This window comes from Hemicordylus capensis, chromosome 1 (genome assembly GCF_027244095.1).
Source record: "Hemicordylus capensis ecotype Gifberg chromosome 1, rHemCap1.1.pri, whole genome shotgun sequence".
In the NCBI taxonomy this organism is placed as follows: domain Eukaryota; kingdom Metazoa; phylum Chordata; class Lepidosauria; order Squamata; family Cordylidae; genus Hemicordylus; species Hemicordylus capensis.
This window is the reverse complement of record NC_069657.1, coordinates 330,782,749-330,802,820: the sequence shown is the minus strand read 5'-3', so window position 1 is coordinate 330,802,820 and position 20,072 is coordinate 330,782,749. Positions and strand designations below refer to the sequence as shown.

The following is a 20,072-nucleotide window of genomic DNA, read 5'->3' as shown; positions in this document are numbered from 1 at the left end:
TAATTTATTCATAAATAATCTAGAATTTGGGGTAAGCAGCAAGGTGGTCAAATTTGCAGATGACACCAAATTATTTAGGGTAGTGAAATCCAAAACAGATTGTGTGGGACTCCAAAAGGATCTCTCCAAACTGGGGGAGTGGGCGACAAAATGGAAAATGCAGTTCAATGTTAGCAAGTGTAATGTGATGCATATTGGGCCAAAAACCTCCAACTTCACATATACACTGATGGGATCACTGAGCTGATAGTGAATGACCAGGAGAGGGATGTTTGGGTCATGGTTGAAAGCTCATTAAAAGTGTTGACTCAATGTGCAGCAGCTATGAAAAAGGCAAATTCCATGCTAGGGATCTTTAGGAAGTGGACTGAAAACAAAAATGCTAGTGTTATAATGCCCTGCTGTATACTAATCTGTGGTGCAGCCACATTTTGAGGACTTTGTTCAGTTCTAGTCACCATATCTTAAGAAGGATATTGTAGAACTGGAGAAAGTGCAGAAGAGGGCAACCAAGGGGTTGGAGCACCTTTCTTATGAGGCAAGGCTACAACACCTGGGGCTTTTTAGTTTAGACAAAAGACAACTGAGGGGAGACATGATAGAGGTCTATAAAGTCATGCATGGTGTGGAGAAAGTTGATAAAAAAAAATTTCACCCTCTCACATAACACTACAACCAGGGATCATCCCATGAAACTGATTGCCAAGAAATTTAGGACAGCCAAAAGGAGGTACTTTTTCATGCAGCGCATTATCTGTGGAATTCTCTGCCACAAGATGTGAGAGCTGACAGCCTGGATGGCTTTGAGGGGTCTAAATAAATTCATGGAGGACAGGTATATCAATGGCTACTAGTCTGAGGGCTATAGGCTACCTCCAGCTTCAGATGCCTCTAAATAGCAGTTGCATGGGAATAACAGCAGGATAAAGTGCATGCCCTCACTTCTTGCAAGTGGGCTTCTTAGAGGCATCTTGTTGGCCACTGTGTGAAACAGGATGCTGGACTAAATGGGTTTTGGGCCTGATCCAGCAGGGCTGTTCTTACAGTCATATATTCTTATCAGTTGTCCCCTTTGCTAAGTAGGGTCCTTGGTTTGCATTTGAATGGGAAACTACATGTCTGCACTATAAGACATTCTTTTTAGGGGATGGGGCCTCTCTGGAATGAGCACCTGCATGTTTGCATGCAGAAGGTTCCAAGTTCCCTCCCTGGCATCTCTGAGAGACTCCTGCCTGCAACCTTGAAGAAGCCGCTGCCAGTCTGTGTAGACAATAGGGATGTGCACAAAACTAGGTTGCTGGTTTGGTCTGAGTCCGAACTGGACTCGAACAGAACTGAGTATGTTTGGTTTTGGACACCCCCAGGTCTTGTTCACGTATGGGGGTCTCCAGAGGTTCTCCCTCTCCCCCCGCTGGTCTTGAGTGAGTTAAAAATACACCTGCTTCAGGTGACTTTCAGCCCATTCCGAGCCTCTGCTACATGACGGTGGCCATTTTGGAGGCCGCCACTCGTGCCCAATGTGCCTCTGTGTGACCTGGGTCATGACTCTGCCATGCGGAGGCCCATTGGGCATGCACGGTGGCCTCCAAAATGGCTGCCACCTCAGAGCAGAGGCCCGGAACAGGTAGAAAACATGTTTTTAAAAAAATTAAACTGAATCCCCGAACCTGAACCAGTGGTTGTTCAGTCCGTGATCGGGCCAGTTTGGTTTGAGGGTGGTTTGGTATTGAACCACCGAACTGGCCATGTACAATGTCGAACGGGTTTGAATGGTGCCAAACCCTTTCACACATCTCTAGTAGATACCCTGTTTCCCCGAAAGTAAGACCTACCCCGAAAGTAAGACCTAGCAGTAATTTCTGATGTACCGCTAATTGCCCTAGTGCATTTTTGGGGGCTAAAATTAATATAAGACACTGTCTTGTTTTCGGGGAAACACTGTAATAATAAGCCAGATAGACTAATAGAAGGCAGCTTCCTGTGTTCCATTTTATTGTGTAGTTGTTGATAAACAAATATAAAGTGGAAGACATTTTGGCTTCCACCTTCAGTTGCTCTGTTATATTAAAGATATAATGGCTGCAGCAACATTTATAGAATGTCTATTATGGAGTGTTCAGCAGTTTAGAATTGGCTGCTGTGGAGATGTCCTATCAGGCGGCATTTGGGAATCCAGGAACACACCTTTATAATACAAAACAATGTGACCAAACGATGTGTCAACTGTATCTATCTTTGTGTGACACATCTACTTTCAAGAGTACTAGGACTGGAAGAATGTATGAAATCAAATGGAACATCTGTCAGGAATCTGCTAGGGTCATTCGCTAATCACCTCGAGTGCTACTCGCAGCCTTGCCATAGACTGAGATTCATTTGGCAGGGACAAGAGGCAGGGCTTCCTTGGTTGTGGCTCCTCCCAGAAGAGCTTTACAATGCTCCTTCCCTTCCTTAGGGTTTTAAAAAAAGATCTTAAAATCTTCTTTTTTAGAGAGGCTTTTAATTTGAATTTAAAAGGGGCCTTTAATTTTAATTGAGTTTTTATTCTATATTGTGTTTTATTTGTTAAATTTTATATTGCTTCAGTACACTGCCCCAAGCAGTATTATACTGGAGGGGGAGGGATATAAATATTTTGAATAAGTAAATAATAAGCATCGGCTGCAAATCCTGTTATGAGATCTTCCTGATTGAGTGCAAATGACCAAAATGCGATAATACTGATACAAACACGCTATCTGACATCAATCACTACAATAGAGATGCTATCAGATGGAGTGAAATTGGATGCAAGAGAGAATGTTTCTATGCACTTGAGACGCCAGCCTCAGGAGGCCTCAGCCTTGAAGACAATGAATGACATGTCAGCAGCAGCCAATCCTAGACTGCAGTTGAACACTGCATCATGGACATTTTATTACTGTTACTGTAGTTACTGTACCTTTCATATAACATCAGAGAACTGATGCTCTCTGAACTGAAGGCGGAAGCCAAAATGTCTTGCACAGTATATTTGTTTGTTAACAATAAATTTATACTATTCTTTTTGATAAACAGCATCCTTCTGTGACCCAGAAAATACTTGTATGGAGTTCTGTTCAAAAGACCAGCCATATATATGGTACATTTTACTGATATAGCTTCATGTCAGTAAAATAACAATATACAAAAAGCTAAAATTTCAAATCTCATGTCTACAGCTTACATTTAAATTGTTTATATTTACGAGATACTAGATTCTTTCTAAGCTTAGCAGTACTGTTCCGGTATTATGCTCCAGTCTGTGTCTTTATATAGCATTTTAAATAGCAGGTTGTTTGGCATAATTTTTCCTTCTTCCAAGAAAGCAGTGAATAGTTTCTAACATGTTTCTCTCCCCGCCCCCAACTTTGTTAGTTTAACTGATGAAGAATCTCGAAAAAATTGGGAAGAATTTGGCAATCCTGATGGGCCACAAGGTAATCCTGTAATCATGTATCTGTAGCCCTACTTTTGTAATACACCAGCTTATTCATTTTGCTGTGAGGTACCAAACAAGTTCAAAATGATGACCTGTATTTTTGCAACACTTGGCGGTAGTTTAGACTGAGAAATAGGGACATGTCAAACATCATTCAGGTTAGTTTCATAGTGGAGATTTGAGCTTTGGTGGCTCATGCCCAAATCTAGCGCTCTGTCCACTGCACTGTAATGTGCCCAATAGTAATTCAGAAGGGCCACCCTAGCAGACTTCTACATATTTTGATTTGTGAATTGCTTTTAGTGGGTTGTGTCCTTTTAAGTGTGGTGTTGTCTGCATTTATGTCCCTGTAAATGGGAATTAATGACCTTTATATCCATGTGAATCTCAGGCTGTATTTCAACCTTAGTTTATAATGCCTAATAAGTATAGTTTGTTCATGGTCTCTTTGCAGTTACACACATGAAATAATGTGCCTGTGACAACTCTGGGAGCATTCTAGTTCTCCAGTGAGGGAACTGCTCCTGCCTCCACCCCTCAAGAAAAGACCTCTTGCTCTCTGTATATGCCTCAAGTCATCAGGTGAATGCCTTCCTGTTTGCTTTTGGCTGCCACGACCAGCAGCAGAGCAGGGATCTTTCTCTGAGGGGACCTCTCTTCACTTGCTGCTTCTCTTTGTTAGTTGAGGAAGCGTCTGACACTGTTCATCTAGTGCTAGTTAACAGAGTGATGGCCCTTCTTCTCTTTTGATAGTGTTTTCCTCTAGGTTTTCTTCCTGCTTGTATTGCAGTGGGTCTTGTTAAGGAAGTGAGGGCCTGTAAAGGAGAAGCAATCTCTTCAGATGAGCTCCAGTGATATTTGACATCTTGGTGAGGATCATAAGGTAGACTCTTGCCCACATTGCCAGAAATTCACCAAAAAAGCTGGGTGAATATTTCAGATTTTGGCATTGCTGAGAAAATGCATTGGTGATCACTGCTGCTGTTCGATCCATTGTGTGACTGGAAATGAGCACTATCAAAGAGCTCTATTTGGTAATGGCCCTGCCCATGCCTCTCAAGCAATCCACCCACTGCACACCCTTTTTGTGAGATACCCAAGCAGGGCTTCAAGTCTCTATCCAAATGCTCTGAAGATCAGAAATAGAAATGAGCTATTTCTGCTCCTTCTGCTTCTGCAAGTTCTCTACAGAAGCCCCCAAAGAAGGAAAAGTAATTGGACTGAGCCTGGGCATCAATTCTCTGTTACTTTCTCTCAGTCTAATTGTCTTGTCAGTGAAACCAGTTTTGATCCCCAGTTTGAATTCCATTCTGTTCTGAACTCGAGCTCTGGTTTGCATCCTGACCTGAGATGTATACCTTCACATTTCCATCTGCCTCCAACATAGGAATAGGGATGTGCATGAACTGGCAACTGCTGGTTCAAAGGTGTGTGTGGGGATAACTTTAAGGACTGGGTAAGGTCCTCTTACCCTACCCCCTGCCGGGACTGTTCTTGAAAATGGTCCCACCAGGGTGGCAGCATACCTCCTTGCCGCCTCGGTACATTGTGGACTGAAGGTGGCTGCTGCATGTGTGCATGTTGTGCACATGTGCAGTGGCCACTTCCAGTCTGCAATGTACTGGGGTGGCAAGGTATGCTGCTGCCCTGGTGGGACCATTTTTGAGAACAGCACCAGTGGGCGAAACACTGCGTGTGTGTGTGTGTAAGAGCACCCTCCCTAGTCCTTAAAGTTATCCCCCTGCCACCTTTAACCTTGTTTGGAGGCCCATAAAGGGCCTCCAAACCAGTTCCATGCACATCCCTACATAGGGAGAGCTATTGTTTGCTGTGGAAAAACAACTGTTTTCAGTACCTGGGCCTCTGCAGCACCAAGGGTATTCACCAACCATGTGGCATTCTAGCTCACCTCCATCTTAATAACACTATTTATTTATTTATTTATTTACTTACTTACTTACTTACTTATTTATTATTAAAACTTTTATACTGCCCTTCCAAAAGGCTCAGGGCGGTATAAAAGTTACCTACCTTCCCATATGCAGTTGGACACTTATTCTAAGGACACTCAGGATAACCATTTCTAAGATACTCATTCCTCAGTTACCTTCTTCAAGTTCTTTGGTCTCTAAATTTGAAGTTTCACCTGATACCCACACAGCACATCCAGTTGATTGGCACTGTGCTTGATTCCAAAGATGCTGTTCTTGTGACATGGACCTGTCTTCCATGGACTGGGCTGCATAGATCCATACTCATTAGATTTCAACAGAACATGATGCAAACAGCATTTTTAAGAGTAATGCTTGCTCTTAAACTCATAACAGCTGTCACTTTTGTGGTCTGGTGTTCACATTTGAGGTTGTACCCCCAACCACATCTTTTTCAAGGTGTATATCATCTTTGATATTGACAGTCTAGGTTGCTAACATTCCTCCAGAAATCTTCATTTCACTACAGTGGTGGTGCAATCAGACACATTTGTGACATCTTCTCAACCTGCTAGATCCACTGTGGGGATGGGGAGCCCACTGCTGTTACCTTCTTTGACGATACTAGCTTTTCCACTCAGAGGGAGATGCAAATCAACTCTCTTGATATGCAATGTCCACATCTTCACTGACAACATGGCCACTACATTTTACATCAACATATAAAGTAATATTTAAAGCTTCCAGGGCTTATTGCCACCTAGCTGTGGACTTGTGCCTGCATTCTCTTGTGCCTACAGTCTCTTCTTCATGACCACATAAGTCATGAAATGTGATGGCAGCAGATGCCCTTAGTGGGGTGGATGAGGCAGATTGTTTATGATCTCTAATCTTTACCCCTCTTCTCCTACATGTCTGGAATCCTGGCAACCCCAGACATCAGCATCAGTGAATGTGAAGTGCCACACTTTAAAAAAAAAAAAAGTGTGGAGATAAGTGCAAGCTTTTTGGTTAACTGCATTCTGACTCCATGATAGGGCTCTATGCTGATGCCATAAATCCCTGCTTCACCAGAGTTCTTGGTTCCTACATCTGTTCCAAGAAGTTTCTACATGTGCTTTTGGAGTCGGGTCTCCTCTCTCAACACCAGGACAGGGTGGTCTCTCATGATATCCACAGACTATATACTTAATCTTGGAGGAGTCCTAGTATGTGTTCGAAAGTTTCTCTGACAGGTTTTCTTCAACACTAGGGAGCCCTGTACTAAGGGATCCAGTGAGATTCGGGCATTTTGTGGAACAGCATAATTTTGATCTTTTCAGTGCAATTTACTCTTTTTCTGGACTATTGTCTGTCTGTCTGTCAGTAATATAGTAATACTGTACTATTACCACTTTTCAGTGAAAAAGTTCTCAATGTGGTACATAGTCCAAGAACCTTTTGATCTTAAAACAGTTCTGTGGGTTTCTCCTTAAAGACTGTCTCAGTTATTACAGATATCCTCTGACATGAACTTGCTAAGCATTCAGTTTTTCCTGGAGCTAGGAGTCTTACCAAGGCAATGTCTGTACTGTGTGCCTTTTCAAGAAGTATTTTTGTCACCAACCTATGTAAAGCTGCAACCTGTTCTACACCTTCCACCTTCATCAAATGTTATGTACTGGATACACGTAAGGACTGACACAGCATTTGTCAAACCAATCGCTTACTGCCAGTGGACACCTGTACCTTCCTTTGATTAACTGACATCCTAGTTGCACATTTGTGGGACTTCACAGAAAATAAATAAGTTAAGAAAACCATATGTTCTTCAAGTGGTCATCTGTGCTTTCACACAGATCATCCCATCTTCTTTCCCCACTTCAGAGTTTCTCTCACTTAGAAGGAACATTTGTTTCATGGTGGTTGGATAGAAACTGAGTAGGAAGGTGCTCGCCCATCGAGACATGCACAGGTAGTTTAAAATCGCCACTCAAGGGTAAAGAATCTGAGTCCTTTCTCCTTAGCTAGAGCTCTAGAATGTGACCAGAGTTGGTTCTGCACAAACACAGAATCTGGTATGTATGACTAAACAGGAGACTATTTGAAGAACATCATTTAGAGATAAGCAACCTGTTTCTCCAACATAACTGAAATATTAGGAAATTCAAAATATATACCAATTATATAACTTCATGATAAATTCATGTGAATGTATGTCTTGTCATTATACAAACTTTCTTTTCTTTATAGCTACAAGCTTTGGGATTGCATTGCCAGCTTGGATTGTAGATCAGAAGAATTCTATTTTGGTAAGGCAACATTCTGTTCACTGCAAAATTGGCTGTCAAGCTGAAGGCCACAATGCAAATAGTCTCTTTTAAGCATGCAGGTCTTCCATAGTCATTTATGGAGAGGCAGTAATCCATGCATGGCCAGAGCTCAAGTAGACATCTTTTCTATAGCTTATCTACTTGCCCCGTTCAGAGCTGTGGCTCAGTTCTGTGTTTAAAAACAAAAAATCTTGTATCTGATATGCTTCAGCCTGGTAATCTGCCTCTGACTGATAGTTATGATTCTAGGGAACTGTGCTGTGATGTTGGGAAGACATTGCAGAATAGTTGGGAGACGCAGTGTTAATTTGGCTTTTGCCCATCATCCTATTTTGTCACTTGCTGCTTTTAAATATGTTTAGATGAGTCAGGTTTTTGAACCAAGATGCAGGGGAAGGTACGACAAACCCCACTTCTAAGCCAGTGACATGGGGTGAGGAAACTGCTATGTAGCCATTAGGTTCAAACTCTGTGCATTGAACTTATCATGAAGTATAACTGTGTTATACTGGTTCTAGTGTGATACAAGCAGTCAGCCTGAACAACTATGGTTTTTCCTGCTGCAGGTGCCTTGCTGCTTGAAGGAGTAGTTCAAACCTAAATTACTTTGCACTTTCTTCGCTTTCAGTCTCAGATGCTCAAAAAATTAAAATATCAAGCCTAATAAAAACATTTTATCTTGTTGCTTTGGATGAAAATCTATGCTTGGTTTTTATTCATATTTGCTCTCTGAAATATGTTTCTAAATGCAAAGACAAACACATTTCCTCATTATTTCCTTGCCCTGCTCTCTAACCTTTAAACAGGCAATACAGGAATTCAGATACAGCCAAGTTGGCAGTAGCTTACTAGTTATGATGCTGTATTAAATTGAAAATTGCACAGGATTTGCTGCTCTGACTGCTAGGGGGTGGTCTAGGAGGAGACCACCCCCGTGGGAGGAGAGCTGGTCTTGTGGTAGCAAGCATGACTTGTCCCCATAGCTAAGCAGGGTCTGAGCTGGTTGCATATGAATGTGAGACTTGATGTGTGAGCACTGCAAGATATTTCCCTCAGGGGATGAAGCCACTCTGGGAAGAGCAGAAGGTTTCAAGTTCCCTCCCTGGCTTCTCCAAGATAGGGCTGAGAGAGATTCCTGCCTGCAACCTTGGAGAAGCCGCTGCCAGTCTGTGAAGACAATACTGAGCTAGATAGACCATGGTCTGACTCAGTATATGGCAGTTTCCTATGTTCCTATGTCTTTTTCAGTTGCCCAAGAACAGAATGGCTGCTCCAAATATATATATTCTTTTTATCCTGTATCTCTTGGATAATTTAAAACAGTTGACCAGGGAAAACATATGGCAGTTTTCAGTGTGCTTTGCCTATTTGATTGCTCTAGGTTTCCAAAATCTTTGTTTGAGTGCTTAGAGGTTGTGTTCCCACTCCAGCCCCACAACATCCTAATAGATGGCTGCAATAGTGCTGACTTTTTGATAGCCATGTATACAAAATTATTTGTGACTTGGTCAGGATTTTTTCTGATGAATCCTTTCCCATTATATCTTCCTAGGTTTTGCTGGTGTATGGATTAGCATTTATGGTTATCCTTCCAGTGGTTGTAGTAAGTATCATTTTACATTAGGGAAGGTGCTGTTGCACTGTACCCCAGGCACTGTACTATTTGTTCTACAGTCTGGTAAACACATATTGGTCTCACAATAGTCCTTCTGTTTGAAGTATACATGTTTTAAACTGTTTTAATTCCTGTCTTAATTTATGGTGTGTGTGTGTTGTAAACCACCCAGACACAGTTTGGGGAAGTATACAAATATACTAAATAAATATTGTTTGAATAAAGTCACTATACCATGAGTGCATCAACTCTGTGTGACAGCTTTAAAGCCTGGCAATAGTATTCACACATACAGAATCTATTTATTTTCAGAAATTACCATTTTGTTTTGAGAGGCCTTAGTGTCCACAAGCAATGGTTGGAACCTTATGTGGGCACATGAATGGATTAGAATATTCAGGAGCACACAGAGCTCATCAGTAATGTTCATCTTGGCATTACTCACTATGAAAAGGCAATACTATCAATATAGCCCCATCCATTTATGGCAACTTATAAAGGATGATGAATTGCTGCCCCAAGAGGCTCACAATCCAAAAATCTACATAAGGGAGAGAACAGAGGAAGGCAAGTGGAGGCAGGGATAATCTAAGGGAATGTCTTGGAAGCTTGCTTCATAAATAAGTGATGACACCCACATCTATTTCTCCTTGCCATCGATATCAGGAAATGGCATTAGCCCCTTAAATGCCTGCCTACAGGCAGTAATGGGCTGGATGAGGGATAATAAACTGAAATTGCATCCAAGCAAGATGGAGGTGCTCATTGTCGGGGGTTGTAATCTGCAAGACTGGATAGAACTTCCTGTTCTGGATGAGAATACACTCCCCAGAAAGAACAGGTTCATATCTTGAGTGTGCTCTTGGACCTGGGTCTTGCCCTGAGGCTGTGGCCAGGAGTGCTTTTTACCAGTTGCTATTGATTCAACGACTCTACCCATTTCTTGAGGTGAATGACCTGAGAACAGTGGTACACCGGCTGGTAATCTCCAGGTTGGATTACTGCAATGAACTCTATGTAGGGCTACCTTTGTGCGTAGTTTGGAAACGTCGGTTAGTCCAAAATGTGGCAGCCAGATTGGTCTCTGGGGTATCCCAGAGAGACCACATTATACCTGTTCTTAAACAGTCGCACTGGCTGCTGATACATTTTTTTGCAAAGTACAAAGTGCTGGTTAATACCTGTAAAAGCCCTGAATGTCTTAGGTCTGGGTTACTTGAGAGAGCGCCTTTCTCTACAAGATCCCGACTGCTCATTAAGATCACCAGGAGGTCTGTCTTGGGTTGCCACCAGTTAATCTGGTGGTGAACTGTGATCAGGCTTTCTCAGTGGTTGACCCTAGGTTGTGGAACACGCTCCATGTGGACATGAGACGATTATCTTCCTTGGAGGCCTTCAGGAGAGCCTTAGTCTTTTTCGCCTGGCTTTTAAAGATATTTAGTTTTAATCTTAATGAGTTTTTAATCTGGTTTAAATGTTTTTTTTAATTTTAATTGTTTTAATATGTAAAATGCAAATCACCCTGAGCCACTTTAGGAAGGGCGGTATATAAATTGAATGAATGAATGGTTGCCACATGAAGTGAACAACTTCTGCCTCATTTACTTAAGCAATGTAGGATGAGCAATGTGCCTTTTGAGTGGGTCAAAAATAACCCATTCCAAGCTAGCAATATTTTTTTCGTAGTTCTTGTGCAAGCACTCTGCTGTGTTTAAATTTTTCTAATTTCCACAAAGATTGCCATCATACACATGATGTACTTTTGTTTCTCCAGCTTCTATAATCTGTTGAGGGTACTCACTGGGATTTATTCTAAAGTTCAGATTCTTATAATTTTACAATCTGACATTACTTGGCCTTCCATCTTCTGATCCTGAGAAGCTAGCAGGTGGAATTACCAGAGTTTCTGGCTTGGTCAGCCTTTCAAAAATTGTATTTATTCTACTGATTTATGTGTACCATCACCCTAGAAGCACATCTTACTTAGTACTGAATGTCAGAGCTTAAAGATAGTGAGTCATCACTTTTAGACTGTGCTTATATGACATTAATAGCTGTCATTCTGTCTGTCTAAAACGTTTTAGGGTTCCTGGTGGTATCGATCAATACGCTATAGCGGAGACCAGATTCTCATTCGTACAACGCAAATTTATACCTATTTTGTTTATAAAACAAGAAATATGGATATGAAAAGTAAGTATTTAAAGCACCAGTTAAACATAAAAGGATGAAGTGTTGCAGTTTATATTTTATAGTATTTAAAAATTATGATCATGCAACTCTTTTACAGTATCGCTAAGCATTTTGTAGACTATGGTTTTCAATGTGCTGTTAAGCTCTAAGCTTCATTTTCTATAGTGTGTTGCCTGATGGGGTGGGGGCGGGGGCAAAGCGAAATAAGTGCGAAATTGAGGCTGGACCACATGGAGATGGTATGTTTGTGTCTGGGCTGTATCATATAAGATTGCAGGTGAGAGCTCACATGATTGAATGGCCCTTCTGTTAAAAAAAAAATCCCTCCAAATTTCTGCACATTAAGATAGCTTTATGTGGTGAAGGCTAGGCTAGGAACCTTCATCCTGACATGTAGCTTTTATCACTTTCGGGAGGTTTATTGGGTTGGACAGTTCAGAGCACCTCAAAGATGCACTAGATATGTAATGTTTCAAGTGGATGCTCTTCTTCAGGGGCACTGATAAAGTAAAGCAGGAACACTCTGTCCCTGTGCCAACTGAGTTGTCTTTGTTTAGTTACACTTGGGAAGACTACAGCCATTTCTTCCTTGGCTGGTTAGGTGAAGTGAGGCAGCATGGGATGATGACAGAGAAGAGTCTTGCTGGGCCAGATTCAAGAACACCTCACATCAGGTGTTAGTCTCTTACTTCACATTTAAAAAAATAATATTAAAGACTTGATTTGCATTTATACTCTTGGTTGTGTATGTGGTTTTTTTTAGGGCTTATAATGGTTTTAGCAGGAGCCTCCGAATTTGATCCTCAGTATAATAAAGATGCCACAAGCAGACCTGTAGACAACATTCAAATACCACAGGTTAGTCATTACTGAAAGATGTACTGCCTGTATATGTTGATGCCAAACTGTAACCTCCTAGTAACACATTTCTCTTTTTTAGCTCATCAGGGAAATTGGTAGCATTAATTTAAAGAAAAATGAACCTCCACTTACCTGCCCATACAGCTTAAAAGCCAGAGTCCTCTTACTGTCTCATCTTGCCAGAATGAAAATTCCTGAGACACTCGAACAAGGTATTGTGCTCCCGATGCTGTTGATTTTGTAGAGTTAGAACAAGACCTTCAGGTGGACTTTGAGTCAAGTTGTACATTCTTGTTTTGGTCCAACCTCATTGCTTTTTCTCCTGGTTTTTACAGGTATAGATGCAGGCATTCTATATATCCAGTCCTATGCCAGGAAAAGTAGAAGTCTAAGACCTAAACGCTAAATTGTGCAAATTAAACAAATTTGTCTACTATATTTTGTATAACTAATGCTGCTCCCCACTAGTCATGGGAGCCATACAGGACATTTGAAGTCCTGTCCTTGTATTGCTGGATATCTTAGCAGTTTCTCTGGCTTCTTAATTTTCACTGAGCATTGTTCACACATCTTCAAGTATATATTTGTACCTATGAAAAGCAGAGATCTCTCAGAAAGTTGAATTACGTGCTTGTGTGTGTTTGTCCTGCCCTCTGCAGATTCAAAATATGTGCACACATCACTGGCTGATATCCAGACTAATTCTGAGCTGCCACTGGGGTGGCAGTTTGAACGGATCTCCCCTTTACTCCTAAGCCCACTGTGCCTCTTGAAAATATGTCGATGAGGGTTGCAATTTTGAGAGGCACGATGGGCCTCTGAATTCAGCAAAAATTGCCCCAGCCCTATAGCACCAGCACAGCATTAATCTGATGTCAGATAGTATTTTTAATTTATGCACTCACTTCATGTGGTTCAAAATACAAGTTTCTTTGAATATGATTTGAATACTTGAGGTTTTCATGCATATGGCAGTACCATGAACTTGGAAGCTAAGGTCCTTTTTCTTCACTTTCTAAGCTCGTGTTTTGTTTTTAAGATGTCTGTTTCAATCTGTACACACACACACACACACACACACACACACACACACACCCCTTTAGAAGAAGCCCTATTTCATGTCCTGCTGTTATCTGAGGTGTGATTGGGAGGGTACAAAAGATGGAGCTGCCTTGGCTGTGCTGCCCAGACAATGGAACATCTTGCCATGGGAAGTAGGGTTGCTGGGTCCGGATGGTGGAAAAAGTCGATATCCAGCACCAAATAAGTGAAAATGGGGACACTTTTCACCCAAAAAAGTCTCGATAAAATTTGCATATGTTTGTTGGTACCATATATGCATAATTTGATATATAATCACTTGGATAATTTGAGAATAAATATATACCACTGTGAGGCTGATGAACAGGTGAGCTATGCAACTGCTCAGTCTGCTTCCTTGGTGCTGAGAGTTCTCATTGCCCCTGATTCTTAACCATAAATTCACCTCCTAGTTAGATTTACCCCCACACAGTCCTCTGTCCAACCCCCCTCCCCCCTCCATGGGTCGCCCAGCCGGTTCTCCCCAACCAGGCCACCTCTTGGCTCAAGGTAGGGCAGCCCGCTAGCTGCCGAGCCAGCCTCTCTGCATGCTGGCACAGTGGTATATGCACGGTCTTTCGCTTCCTGTTCTCTATTACTACAAATGTTTATATACAGGTGAAACTCGGAAAATTAGAATATCGTGCAAAAGTCCATTAATTTCAGTAATGCAAATTAAAAGGTAAAACTGATATATGAGACAGACGCATTACATGCAAAGCGAGATAAGTCAAGCCTTAATTTGTTATAATTGTGATGATCATGGCGTACAGCTCATGAAAACCCCAAATCCACAATCTCAGAAAATTAGAATATTACATGGAACCAAGAAGACAAGGATTGAAGAATAGAACAATATCGGACCTCTGAAAAGTATAAGCATGCATATGTATTCAGTACTTGGTTTGGGCCCCTTTTGCAGCAATTACTGCCTCAGTGCGGCGTGGCATGGATGCTATCAGCCTGTGGCACTGATGAGGTATTATGGAAGACCAGGATGCTTCATTAGCGGCCTTCAGCAATTCTGCATTCTTTGGTCTCATGTCTCTCATCCTTCTCTTGGCAGTGCCCCATAGATTCTCTATGGGGTCAGGTCAGGCGAGTTTGCTGGCCAATCAAGCACAGTACACTGTATACTTTTCAGAGGTCTGATATTGTTCTATTCTTCAATCCTAGTCTTATTGGTTCCATGTAATATTCTAATTTTCTGAGATTGTGGATTTGGGGTTTTCATGAGCTGTACGCCATGATCATCACAATTATAACAAATTAAGGCTTGACTTATCTCGCTTTGCATGTAATGCGTCTGTCTCATATATCAGTTTCACCTTTTAATTTGCATTACTGAAATTAATGGACTTTTGCACGATATTCTAATTTTCCGAGTTTCACCTGTATTGCTTTTCAACACAAAGCTTCTCTGTGGCTTTCAAAGAAAGATAAATAATATGCTCCCCTGTTCCCAAAGGGCTCACAATCTAAAAAGAAACGCAATGTAGCACCAGCATCAGTCATTTAGGGGATGCTGTGCTGCGGTTGGAAAGGGCCCACCTATCCGTAGACCTGTACTATGTGGCTCTCCAACCTTCCACTGAAGAAGAGCCTCCCCTCTGGCTTCCCCATTGGATGGATGGTCAGCAGGAAGGGGAAGGAGACTGAGGAAGAGAAGCTGCTCATGACAGCAGAGTGCTCTGAGCTAGCAAAATGTTCCAGTTGACTCCCAGAAATTTGGTGACCACAACAAATTAAAAAAAAAAAAGTTGTTTGATCCAGTCACTTTTCCTCCTAATGCAAAATAAGTCATCTGGTCCCCAAAACAATCACATGACCCCTATAAAAGTCCCTAGGTGGCAACCCTAATGGGAAGTCTTTTTGTGATGGTGGCTCACTGTTTTGAATATTTATGGGTGGAAGCTCATTTTTATGTTTGATTTGCGTTGTCATTGGTTCCCTTGGGGGCTGCTTTATTGGAGCCAAAAGGCAGGATAAAACATTTGCATAGGTATTGCCTCTCTCTTGCAACTCTGGAGCAGCGTTCTGTCCCCACCATCAGTCCCTGTTGGTTGTGGCTAGAACACCCAGTGTGTCACCATGATGCTCTTCTAAATTGCAGCTCTGTGTTTTTCTACATGGGGATGAAAACAGCTGTTTTGCTTATCTAGGATAACATAAAGTAATGCATTTGGGGACACAATTGGGTTGAGGGCTGGACCTGCTTTTTGCTCTTGATAATCCCAGCCACTAAAAATCCAGTTTGTACCTGCTCCTATCTGTCTAGCTCCATTCTGATTTTTGTTTCTTGGGCACTCTTCTTGATCTTCAGTTATAGGTTTAGAACCAGGAATGGGTTGCATCAGAAGTGCCACTGCCATTTTCTGTTCTGTTTAGGTTTTTTAACAGAAGGAAGAGAAGTAGGGGTGGGACAAAATAAAAGCAAAGGTAAAAGGAGAGATGTTTCCCAGACTGTGGGAAACACCTATATTGGGCAGCAGCGATATAGGAAGATGCTGAAAGGCACCACCTCATACTGTGCAGGAGATGGCAATGGTAAACACCCTCCTGTATTCTACTAAAGAAAAACCACAGGGCTTTGTGATCGCCAGGTGTCGACACCGACTCAATGGCACACTTTACCTTTAAAGAGAGAGGCAGGATTGACCAACCACACAGAGTTGAGCTTCTTCATTTTTTGTATTTGGTGTGTAGAAAAGGGCATTTCAGGAGGCAGTTCCCTTTCAGAATTCCTTCCTTTGTGTCTGGTCACCTGTGGAGACAGAGGGACATACAGAAAAATGATGAAAGATGGATCTTATTGTTAAAGGTAGTCTGGGGAACTGAAAAGGCTGCTTGAGTGTGTGATGGAATACTCTCTCGTAGCCACATATATCTATATCTTGGAACATATATCAAGATTGTACTTATAACCTTATAACAGTAGGAAAAAGGACAACAGAAGGTTACAGTAAATAGCATTATGCAGGACTGATAAATATTTTATGTCTTGCAGACCAGCAGTTTATCCTAAAAAAGTGTCCTGCTTTGCTTCAAGAAATGGTTAATGTAATCTGCCAACTAATAATAATGGCACGTAGCCGAGAAGGTAAGAAATAAGCTTGATTGTTTGCCAGCTAGTACAATTGTTTCTTTTACTTCTCCAGGAATTCTACAAAATATTCAGAATTCTGGCCTCTTGAGCTTGTTGCTAATGGCCAAAGACAATTGTTGGGAAATTAACTTGCCTATGAGGCCAAATAGTCAATACTTTAAAGAGAGGAAAACTTATTGTTCTCGTATTTCTTTGTGTAGAGTTAGTATTTCAAACACTTAAATTATGTGTGTGTATGTATTTAGGTTGATAGTCGGATGCTATGCTGACATGTCAACTAACAGTACGGAGTGACTGCGTACAAATAACCTCCACAGTGTTTCTAGAGTCCCACTGTGTGTTTCTGAGTTTCTAGAGTCCCACTGTGCACATGCAAAGGGGAGGTGATGTTCACTGATCTCTTCTTGGAAATGCTCTATTACCTTGTTCAGACTTCAGGAACGTATTTAGGAGTGTTAAAGAGCACTTCCAGGGGAAGGAGACATCAGCGAGAATTGCTTCTCCTGCACATGCCACAAGACTCTGGATTACTAAATGCTGTAGAGGGACATCTCATGCAGTACCTCTGCAGCATTAGTGGGGATGTTGGCCATATCTGAATCTCTGTATAAAAATATTTTGTGACAAACATGTGCTTAAATGGGGCCCAAACCTGCCCTGTTAGTATACGTCAGAATATGGTAAGATGTTGGATACCACAGTATTTTAAAAAATGTTTTTGTAGCGGTACGTTCTCAAAAGTACTAGGATGATGTCATCCACCCTGATCCAAGAGGGCAGACATGTAAACTTTTGAGGCGCAAATAGGCTAACTTGTGAACCGCTTAACCAATTTGAACAAAATTTGCTACAGCTGTAGGGACACATAGGGGCACCTCAATGGCATAGTTTGTGATGATGTCATCCACCCCAATCCAAGCTGGTGCTCGCATGAACGTCTGAGGCACAAGCTGGCTAATTTGTGGACTGTCTAATCCATTTGAACCAAATGGAGGACAGTTGCAGTGAGTGACACACAGGGACACTTCAGTGACATAGTTTGTGATGTCATCCACACCGATTCAAGATGGCGGACACAAACTTTAGAGGCGCAAGTGGGCTAACTTGTAAACTGCTTAAACGATTTGAGCCAAATTTGCTACAGCTGTAGGGACACCTCAGTGGTGCAGATTGTGACAATGTCAATCAATCCAGTTCAAGGTGGTGGACACATAAACATTTGAGGCACAAGTGCACTAACTTGTGGATATTCTAACCAATTTGAACCAAATTTGCTACAGCTGTATGGACACATAGGGATGCCCCAATGGTATAGTTTGTGGTGATGTCATCCACCCCGATCCAAGATGGTGGACATGCAAACTTTTGAGGTGTACGTGCACTAACTTGAGGACTGTCTAACTGATTTGAACCAAATTTAGTACAGTTGTAGTGAGTGACACCTCAATGGTGTAGTTTGTAATGATGTCATCCCCGATCCAAGATGGTGGACGCATGAATATTTGAGGTGCAAGAGGTCTAATTTGTGCACCTTGATTTGAACCAAATTTAGTCCAGTTGTAGAGACAGTGAACGGAAAGTGGGCTGATTAGTTCTTACTAGAACAAACTGCTCTTTTTAAAAAAACTACTTCTAAGCTTTAAACAGGTGATGGTGACAGAGCATTTTTTCTGGTGACTGCCATTCCTGCTGGTGCCCCCCGCCCCCCCGCCCTGGTGACATGAATGTAGCATCATTTGGCAAAGAGGCACCTTTTTAAAGTGGTGATTCTCTTTATTTAGCAGGGGGAGAGTAACTGGCTCTCTCCACCCCCAGCAAACTACCTCCAGTGACTGTTGCTGGTGTCTATCTTATGTTCCTTTTTAGATTGTGAGCCCTTTGGGGTCAGGGATGCATCTTATCTTATTTATTTATTATTTCTCTGTGTAAACTGCCCTGAGACATTTTTGGAAGGGCGGTATAGAAATAGAATAAATTAAATAAATAAATTATTGCTGGGGCGGGCGGGTGCATTGCGAGGAAAAAACTGGCTACCTTGTTGCCACCCATAACGTCCTAGAAGGTAAACCTGTGCTTTAGTGAAATGAATAGATGGTATGAAACAAATGAAATAGGTCCAAATTACTAACTAAATGAATGGGAGTTTTAATAAGGAAAATGCATGGAATAATGAAATGGGAGGGGGAAAACGTCTTGCATGCTCCTTATACATTTCCACTTTAGATTAATTGGATAGCTCATTTCTTGATGATTCTTTCCCCAACCTTTTACAATACTATTGCCTCAGTTGCTGCAAATTCATGGTGACAATTTCATATGTAAAAGTTTTCCCCTTCTTTCCTTTCTTCCTGCACTCCAAGAAAGGGAATTCCGTGCACCATCACTGGGTTCTTTGGAAAACTGTATGAAGCTTTCACAGATGACTGTCCAAGGGCTTCAGCAGTTCAAATCTCCACTTCTGCAGCTCCCACATATTGAAGAGGACAATCTCAGACGAGTTTCTAATCATAAAAAGGTAGGACATTTTGGATAAATGATGGCATCTTTTGATTAAAGTTTTTACTATTTTGTGCCACTAGTTCATAAAATACTCTTCTGAAGGGATTATATTTCATATGTTTCAAGGAACAGAAAACAGGGTGAGCTACTTTAGGCTGAGTCTCCTGTACTTCCACATCTCCTGGAGCTTTTCCACATAGGGCTTTTGCAGCACTTTTGAATCCTAAGACTTGGGGTGGATTTATGTGAGGGTAGCATTTAGCCTGAATAGCCTGAGACAGCAAGGTACTGTTCATATAGCAAGCAGGATGATTCAGGTTTTATCTTATGAATGGAGCTTCTCAGAGTATCTGTGTCCAAAAATAGTTGCACTTTTAAAAATATTTTCCTGGGATACTCGGTCATTCTGCAGAGTATAATTCTGATATGTGGAGAGACCCCATGGATAGGTGGCTTTGCTGAGTGTCTGCTGACATGATAGCACCCTGGGCAGACTTATTTCCTGTGCCCTGAAGTCAACTTTTGTTTATTCATTTCTATTTTCTTTTTTAATTTTTAAAATTCTTCCTTCCTGAAAAGCCTGATTCATTTTTTTTTAAATTACCATGGCTCTGCCACAAGATTGTCACATGTCTCCATAGCCAGCTATAAGTGTTTTTTTAACATAGAGGTCAATGGAAAATTAGGGGGGGAAATGTAAGTTGGGAAGGGCTGGACATGGAGCTCTGAAATCAGGCACAGTTGTAGCACAAGATAGCGGGATTCTGTATTAAATTTGAAGCTGATGGGTCAATTAATTGATTTTTAATTTTTAAAAAATTTAGACAGGGAGGGTGTTCCGCTTTTTAAAAATTTCCCAGCCAGTCTTGTGCAAGTCTGCCACCTGGTGGCTGATTGTGGTCTTGTGCAAGATGAATGGGGAAATTAAACACAACAATTGACCCATTGACTTCAAATTGAGTCCTGCTATCCTGTGCTAGAACTGTGCTGGGTTTCAGAGCTCTATGGCTAGCCC

At 41.6% G+C, this 20,072-nt stretch overlaps 1 protein-coding gene across 1 annotated transcript in view; it reads left to right on the top strand.

Moving 5' to 3' along the window:
• Positions 1–20,072, top strand: part of SEC63 (SEC63 homolog, protein translocation regulator) — an 81,761-nt gene that overhangs the window by 33,510 nt on the left and 28,179 nt on the right. The window contains exons 5-12 of the mRNA XM_053292487.1: positions 3,397–3,458; positions 7,624–7,682; positions 9,256–9,306; positions 11,403–11,511; positions 12,275–12,369; positions 12,452–12,584; positions 16,460–16,552; positions 18,919–19,073. Of these exons, the coding sequence (XP_053148462.1) occupies positions 3,397–3,458; positions 7,624–7,682; positions 9,256–9,306; positions 11,403–11,511; positions 12,275–12,369; positions 12,452–12,584; positions 16,460–16,552; positions 18,919–19,073 (757 nt within the window). The remainder of the gene's footprint in view (positions 1–3,396; positions 3,459–7,623; positions 7,683–9,255; positions 9,307–11,402; positions 11,512–12,274; positions 12,370–12,451; positions 12,585–16,459; positions 16,553–18,918; positions 19,074–20,072) is intronic.